The sequence below is a fragment of the Seriola lalandi genome, unplaced genomic scaffold (assembly GCF_002814215.2).
Source record: "Seriola lalandi dorsalis isolate HSWRI2012SDOR001 ecotype SW California unplaced genomic scaffold, Sedor1 jcf7180002054976, whole genome shotgun sequence".
Taxonomy (NCBI): domain Eukaryota; kingdom Metazoa; phylum Chordata; class Actinopteri; order Carangiformes; family Carangidae; genus Seriola; species Seriola lalandi.
The window spans coordinates 933,018-941,308 of record NW_019525526.1 but is presented as its reverse complement, the minus strand read 5'-3'; the positions used below and the strand labels follow the sequence as shown (position 1 = coordinate 941,308).

At 41.4% G+C, this 8,291-nt stretch overlaps 2 protein-coding genes across 3 annotated transcripts in view; one reads left to right on the top strand and one right to left on the bottom strand.

Annotated features, from left to right (window-relative positions):
- Positions 1–2,160, top strand: part of znf106a (zinc finger protein 106a) — a 16,316-nt gene extending 14,156 nt beyond the window's left edge. The window contains exons 21-22 of the mRNA XM_023396336.2: positions 90–236; positions 436–2,160. Coding sequence (XP_023252104.1) covers positions 90–236; positions 436–492 — 204 coding nt within the window. The 3' untranslated portion in view covers positions 493–2,160. The remainder of the gene's footprint in view (positions 1–89; positions 237–435) is intronic.
- A 124-nt stretch (positions 2,161–2,284) lies between these two features.
- The window catches only part of capn3a (calpain 3a, (p94)), a 12,100-nt gene continuing 6,093 nt past the window's right edge, over positions 2,285–8,291 (bottom strand). The window contains exons 13-21 of one of the 2 annotated variants that reach the window (XM_023396337.2): positions 7,649–7,685; positions 7,335–7,412; positions 7,029–7,086; positions 5,754–5,827; positions 5,343–5,411; positions 4,752–4,830; positions 4,103–4,219; positions 3,674–3,732; positions 2,285–3,378 (exon numbers count right to left, since the gene is read on the bottom strand). In XM_023396337.2, coding sequence (XP_023252105.1) covers positions 3,352–3,378; positions 3,674–3,732; positions 4,103–4,219; positions 4,752–4,830; positions 5,343–5,411; positions 5,754–5,827; positions 7,029–7,086; positions 7,335–7,412; positions 7,649–7,685 — 598 coding nt within the window. In that variant the 3' untranslated portion in view covers positions 2,285–3,351. The remainder of the gene's footprint in view (positions 3,379–3,673; positions 3,733–4,102; positions 4,220–4,751; positions 4,831–5,342; positions 5,412–5,753; positions 5,828–7,028; positions 7,087–7,334; positions 7,413–7,648; positions 7,686–8,291) is intronic. The other variant, XM_023396339.2, reaches the window with a different exon arrangement.

Genomic DNA, 8,291 nt, shown 5'->3' with positions numbered 1-8,291 from the left:
GGGGGGGGGCTCTGTCTGAGCCTTCAGCCTCCTTATATCTGCAGACTTGCAGAGTGTGTTGTCTCTAACGGTGAGTCGTGTGTTGACAGTGGCACGGCTGTTCTCTGGTCTTCGGGGTGACGGGGCATCTGCAGCAGCACCTGATCAACGACCACGCCAGCACCAGCTCGCAGACGCTCAAGTGCCGCTGGAAAAACTGTGAAGAGTTTTTCTGCGCACGCAACAGCCCCAAGAAGGTAAAGAAAATACTCCAGATTCCGGCTCTTATTTCAGCCACTTTGACACCCGCGGGTCATTTAGTCTGGATCGAGGATCGGGCGCTTTGGGGTTTTATACTGTTGATCAGAGGAACGACGACGTTTACCTGGGCCATGGTGAATGAATGAAATGAAGGGATTATGAAAATATTGACCATCTGTTGTTTCCGTCTTGCAGGGGATGCTGATGCACATGCGGAAACACGCCGAGGAGGAGATTGAACTGGAGCCTTAAGGGCCAGTGATGGGAACACTGTTTCCTCCTGAGCCCTCTTCCCTTTCCTGCTACCTTCACCTCCTCCTCCTCCCTCCCTCCCTCCCTCCCTCCCTCCTCCTGTTAACCTCCCATATTGGGGGGGATGTTCTTGGGACCCCCTTAACTTAGCAGCGCTCCTGTTGGAGCCTGATGAGTGGCGTCTGACGACTCCATCCTTTATGTTCGGTGTTGGAAACCAACTGTAATACAATCACGAAAGGAGGGTTGGCTGTGCTGTTGTTCTTTTTTTTCTTTTCTACAAAACATGCCTCCTTCTTCTCTTTCTGTCCGACCACTGCAGTTCCTCTTTTCACTGACCAAAGTTAAGACAAAGAAAAAAAAAACGTGACTTTTTGTAAACTGAAGAAACTTCAGCGCTGCCGGTGTCAGAGAGATTTGTTCTGCTTTTCTTTTGAAGCTGCAACAGAACCAATAGTCGTTCTTCCAGATTGGTCGGCTACAATATGGCATGGGTTAAAAGGTGTTTTTATTGTTGTTGTGCAGTTGTGATGTGTCATGTTGAGCAACCTATAGTTTAGGTTTATTTTATTTTTTTTTTTTTGTTTTCTTTTATGAAGTTATCCATTATTCACTCAAAGTTTATGACAATTACGATTTAAAGTTTTTAGAAAGTTCATGGTGTAGTCTCCCTGGTTACTAGTTCAACAGTGTGAATCAATGTTTTTGAAGGAGTTTCATTGAAGTGACAGAATTCATTTACTTTTGGTTTGGTTTTTATTTTATTTTCAGAGGAACCCGCTTTTTGTTTTTGGTAGCGGGATTAGGATTTATTTTATTTAATTTAATTTTTTATTTTGTTGCTCATTCAGGCGATTTAAAGGTGTTGAGGGACTTTGGTGCAGTTTGTGTGACTTGGCCTGAGGTTTCCATTTGAGAATTTACATTTGCAGTGATAACAGAACCGAGACGTGGACGTGGTGGCGTGCGTATTCCTACATGCGTTTACCTGCGTGGGTTTATTCCTTGTAACTGTCGACAGAGTAATTTAAAGAACTCTCCGTTTTCCATGAGTGAGTGTGAAGTACTGTTTTTACGACACCGTTTCCTCCCTGGAAGTGGTGTTTATTTTATATTCGGAGCATCGAGCCGACGGCCGTGGAGCCGTGTTTCCCCCACAGTGAAGAGATTTCTAATGAAGTGAGGAGGTGAAGGATGTTTACAGGAGGTGTTCGATGGAAGAGCTTGAAAAGCGAAGAATTAGGATTCATCTCCCATGCCATGCCTCACCCCTTAAACAGGCAAGTTTAAGTTTAACGCCACTTCTTTTTAAAAGGCACATTGAACCTATTTTAACCGGTGTTAAAGCCCAGCGGATGCTCTCTTTAGCAGACTTTGTGTGGTTACTCTCCCGTGGTTGTGTCCTCGTTGGAGGATTTGTTAACCTGATGTTCTTGCGGCCGCCAACTTCCAAAAAAAAAGAAAAAAGAAAAAGGAAAACTCTCCTCTCACACTGGTTATTTATGAGCGAGGAAAGCGTGCAGTTCACCTCCAGTACCTGGCATTCCCTGAGTTTCTTCACGTTTTTCAGTTCTTATCATTGTTGTGACCGGATCTTTTTTATGAAAGTGCAATCCAAGAAATTGTTAATTATAATAATAAAAAAAAAAAAAAAATGTTGCAACATTATGAACCAATTTTCTGTGTCTTTACTGTGTTTTTGATTTATATTCTGATTTTAAATAAATCTTATGCATCAGAGAAACACCACAAATCACATCAAACCTTCTGGTAACACAGTCAAACCAGTAACTACACATTTATTTATTTATTTGATTAAAATGGTTAAAAATGCAGAACACTCATTAGACCAAAGCCTTAATAGGAAGAAAAAAAAAAAAAATCACAAAAAGCTGCAGTCCAACCCCTCAGCCATTTCTTTCTAATCCATATTTGAACATCGGTGTTAAGAAGGAAAAAAAAAAAAAAACTCGTCGGCTTCACAGCTTTGTCCTTTAATCTCGTCCATCCACATGCAGAGCTGAACGACTGGCAGACTGGACATTTGTCGGGGGGGTTGGATTCATGCTGGCTGGAGCTGAGATGAACAGAAGACGCCTGAGTTTGTCCACCAGGGAGCGCTATCCACAGGGCCGGAGCACACAAGGTGGCTCGCACCCAGAACTGACGCTAGTGGGGGTGAGACGAACTAACGTGTTACTCTAGGCCAACAATAAATCCAGGGGTGTTATTTTATTGACAAAAATAAGTGAATGAGAAACAGGGTCAGGTCTGAAATCTTATAGAAATTGTCGCTGGTGCTGTCAGAAATGTAACAGGTGTAAGAGTGATTCACAAGTTTATTCATCGTCCACCAGAGAGCCCAGTTCACTGGAATGGATACAGCTGCTCAGTTTGATAACAGAAGAAGAAGATAACACAGGGTGGTGGTTGAAGGAGGCTCTGTGAGGTATTGTGACAGAAAAAAAAGGAGGTTGTGTGTGTTTGATGCCTGAGAGAAGTACGGTACAAGGTAAGGGTGTGTCTCTTCAAAACAGAGCTACTGACTGATAGGAGACTGATATTCTGATGATAATGGGAGGACAAAGGCAGAGAAGGAAATTCCAAAAGGCCTGAGACCGACTGTAGAAAGAGAGAAGTGGGAAAGATAAACTGGAAGAAGCATGTTGAACATGTTGGAGTCGGAAAGAGCAGAGCTGTTGGGATTGAGGGAGGGAGGGAGGGAGGGAGGGAGGGAAGGCTTCAGGTGAGGAGGTGGATGAGAGCTAACGGCGCTCGGGCACACTGAATATTGAGGTAAAGGCTGGCAGGTCTGGTCCTCGTGTGGAGTGGAGCTCACCTGGGAGAAGATGTGCCTTTCTAGGCGTACATGGTCAACTGGAGCCACTGCACATGGAGAGAAGCAAAAGTTTCAATACATCAGGTTTATACGCCTTCGCACATCGGTCAGGGATTACTTTATTCACAGGTTCTGCTTTTCAGTAATAAGATGCACAATTGTACAATTAGGGCATAAAAAAGCTACAGTAAGGCATAAAACATCATAAAAAGTCTCAGTATAGTAAGGAATGAAAAGTCATGGCGACATTTTAATGGGCTTTTTTCGACAGAAACTAAACTCTTTTTATAGTTTATCTGTATTTAAACTGTTGGTGTGGAGTGAGAACGCTTCACCACTTACCTCCAGGACACTGAGTCTGATTGTTCCATCTCCATCCTGATCAAAGGCCTGGAACGCCCCTGCGGAGAGAAACGTCACACTGCAACTGCGGTCCAACACAAGTGAGGGTCACCTCATCCAACAACACAGGAAACAGACTCAAGTGCAGGAACAGGAAATGTCAAAAACATCATTTGGAGGCTGGAAAAAGTTTCTTAATGTGGCTATAAAAGATTAAAACGCTGAACAAACTGACCTGAATTTCCAGGTAGTATACGGTGAATTTCCCCTCATTTTATAAACATTTCTCCAAAATTTAGCCTGAAGTATTTGACATTTTTGGGAACTGAGGATCTCCAGACACTAGATTAAATACTAAAGCAAACACATGCTCTACTTGTACTGCAGTAGTTATACATTTCCCCTAATGTGCATGAGGCACTGACTTACTGAACATGGCTTCGAGTCGGACCAGACAGCTGATGAAGCTGTCGAAGTCGATGTTCATGTTCTCGTTGGCGTAGCGCATGGTGATGATGTCGTACAGCTGGTTGTTGAGACGGAAGCCTGAGCGGGACACAAGACACATGACTGTACAGTGACAAGGACATTTAGAGGATGAGTTCAGGCTGTAAGAGTCACTGCTACTGTCCACAAACATCACAACCCTCCACATGTGACATCATGACTGTTAAATGTCTTCATGAAAAACCGAACAGAAACAAAAATCATCTAAAAAAAAAAAAAGGGAAGAAAATCTTATTTTCAGCAGCTTTAATCACATTTTTCTTTCACAATCTGTATCAGCGTTTAAAAAAAGAACCATGGTGATATTTTTCTTTTATTTAATATGTTCATTGTAAAGAATTTAAAAGGATCAATTCACCCTAATCTGAAAACATATTGTCTCTCTTAGTCATGCATTAATCTGTGGTTACTCTGTGTAATGTTAATGTTTTAATTTTCATTTCATTATATTATATATTATATATTATGTGGCCAAATAAAACCACGAGCACCAACATGGAAAGATGGAAAATATGTCTTTTTGTGATTTGGGTGAACAGACCCTTTAAGGTTTTTCCGGATGTGTTATTACCTGCGTCGTTGACAGCATTCCTCATCTCGTAACTATTGATGCTCCCAGACTGGTCAGCGTTATAGTGTTTAAAGATTCCCTGAAACAGAGAATACGGGAGTTTGATGCAGAGGAAACAGTTTCCTGCAGCTGCACGTCACTTAAATAAATACAGTTGGCAATGAATTGATACTTAAAGATAGAAGGTGTTTGTGTTATTATCACCCACAAAAATGTAATATACGACATATATACCCCTGTATCAAGCGTGATGTTGCCATATGTGTCACCTATAAGGGGATTTTATGATCATATATATGAAGATATAAGTTGATAATATATTATATATATGTTTTTCTATGTGTTTTTTTAAACATATCATTAACATTCTGACTTTTATATTGACAGACTTTAGGATTAATATATATTTATGTAACGTGTCTATAATATAAACATGGGCATGTATGTCAATATATCAAATTGTTCCAATTTCTTTTAGGTTTCATATATAATTTGAACGTACACGTTTGACATATGAAAACATAATATATGTACGTATATCACGTTTGCGTATTGGGAAAAAAAATGAGAGAGGGGAACCTGCATTCCCACCTGCCACTGTTTGATCTTATTCCACAGGTGTCTGAACTCCTGGAGGTTGAGTCTACCTGTCCCATCCATCTGAACACAAACGGTTAAGACCAAAGTCGTAAATCATATTAGTGAGCGTCCACTCAGAAAACACCTGGCTTCATAATACTCCGGTAAATGTTCTACGAGCGCGTCAGAGTCTCAGAAGTAAAAAGGAGTGCTGTTGTCGTTATGTAAAATAAGATTGAACAGTATAGCGTGTTCTCCCATCGGTTCTTTCCGTCTTTAAGGGACGTAGAACCGTGTTTGTGTGGTGACAAGGACGGGAAAACGCAGCCTCGGCCCTGTGAGCGTCCATCACAGACCCTGCCATGGGTCTCGGCAGGTTGTGCCTCTCAGTAGACAACACAGCCAGCCCGATGCACTCGATACAAAGGATACGTCCATCAGAGCAATCATGCTCCTGCAGCTCTCCAGACTGAAGCCCTCTGTGTTCAGGTCCTTATCTGCAGGAGAGAGAGGGGGAGAGAGAGAGGGGGACAGAGAGAGAGAGGGGGAGAGAGAGGGAGAGAGAGAGAGAGGGGGAGAGAGAGAGAGGGAGAGGGGGAGAGAGAGGGAGAGACAGACAGAGAGAGAGAGACAGACAGAGAGAGAGAGAGAGGGAAAGAGAGAGACAGAGGGAGAGAGACAGAGAGAGAGAGAGGAGAGAGAGGAGAGGGAGAGACAGAGAGAGACAGAGAGAGACAGAGAGGGAGAGACAGAGAGAGAGAGAGGGAGAGAGAGAGGGAGAGACAGAGAGACAGAGAGAGAGAGAGAGAGACAGAGAGAGAGATAGAGAGAGAGAGAGAATCGACTGAGACTTCTGGAATTGAAAACTCGCTTTAAAGCCTAGAAAATGTTTTAAAATAAAAATCCCTCCCAACATTTAAGTTTTTAAAAGTCTCCCAGGATCAAGAAGAAACAGAAATAATATTTCAATCAGCTGGAAAAACTCTCATTTCCTCCTGCGAGTCAGTATTTCCCACACAGAAATGTAATGTATGACATATAGAGTTTTATTATTATCACATATAAACATCCTCTGGATATATGAAGGTGTAAGTTTATAACATATATGAGAGTAAGATTTGCACATGCACATTTTTATGTGGTATAACATGTTGCGACCATATATGGTAATGAATTATATTTAATTTATATATGCACGTTTAACGAAACAACATGTTTATTAAAATCTCGTCACCTTCACTCATACACATACCGACAGGCTTTAGGATTAATATATATTTATCTAACATGTCTACAATATAAGCGCACATACATAAACATATATATTTGTATGGGCAAGACATATACGTCAATATATAAAATTATTCCAACCTCTTATAGGTTTCATATAGAATTTTTACATATGTGCTTTTATTTCTATGTAAATATATTACATTTGAGTGTTGGGGTTAGTAACTCATATAATTTATAAAATGTTTTGAAAATGATTGTTGCATTAAAGAAACATTCAGGCTTTAAGTTTAGTATAATTTTAGATGCATTTCACTGTTTGGAAGCTTTTTACACTCGTTCCCTCGATATTTGTATTTTCCGGGTCCAACAACTGATGAAAGCCACTAAATGTTATAGAGTGCTTCATGTGACCTGTGACTATTTAAATACTTTACTTATATTAAAATCTGAGTTGACCGGACTCACGTTTGGTGATCACTCTGTTCAGAACGTTTTTCAGTTCGTTGGCTGTGATTTCCATGTCCTGAGAGAGAAAGCAGAGGGAGATGTTTAGCACTTAGTTCACATCTCTAAACATTTACATAAACAGCCGCTGACAAGTATTCACTTATTAGTTATTGATTAGTTAATTGGGTCTTTTTTCTTTTCATTTTCAGAACCCACACTTGATGGTAAGTGACGGATAAATCTATTACTTCCTGTCATCCTTCAGTTAAAAGCAGCAGATGAGTGTTCGCACTGAGGAGCGGCGTCTGTCCTGCCTGTACTCACCTCTCCAGCTATCTCCTGAAAAATAGTGCGGAACTGCTGATCCTCCTCGCTCTCTTCCCCCGCCGAGGCCGGCGCCGGCTGAGGCGTCATGGAGCCACAAAGTAGAAAGAGACAAACGAGACGAGAGGGAGAAAGATGTGAGAGGAAAAAATGTGGAGATCAGGTTTGTGAAACTCTTTTCTCATCCGCCTCGTTCTATATCATTCAACATTATTAGGGTTTAATACACGTGTGTTGTTGGTTGAATTAAATGCAAATGGAATAAAATTAGAAAACTGTGCAAACTCTGAAATAAAATAGGGAAAGACTCTTACCACTGGATGGTCAGCCTCGATCCTGTTCTCTATCTCCCTGGATGAAGACGAACAAACAGCAGTCACGATGCTGACAACAACATCTCATCTGGACCGTAAGCCTGTACAATCACCTTTACTACAGCACATCATCTCACTCCTGTCCTCACATTAAAACAAACAGTCAAATAAAATGTAAAGAATCCTGAGCTGAAACAAACAAACAAAAAAACAATCATAACTGAGGCGTTAAACTCATGTGTGACACCGTTTTCTAAAGGCTTACAGTCCCAAAACATGACAGAGGCGATTCCACGAGAGTCTTAGAGAAGAAGCTGTGAATAAAAGGTGTTAGTTTAGTACCACCTGTTGTCTCCTCCAGGGACAGTAGAGGGCGTCGTCTCCCGGCTTTTACTATTTCTATTAGATCAGATGGGTCATAACTGTCCCACAATGCACTTGAAAATAACTGACTTATTCCCCTATGTGATAATCCATCCGTCTGATATTCAAGGAGGTTAAAACTAATAGTATTGATTATTACTTTATTTGCAAAATTATGACCCATGTGTTTCCTAAGACCATGTTTGCTCAGTTTCCCGTGCACATCCATCCCACAGCCCGATTCACAGCCAGGTGTCGGTCCGTCAGAGCGCAGGCCGGC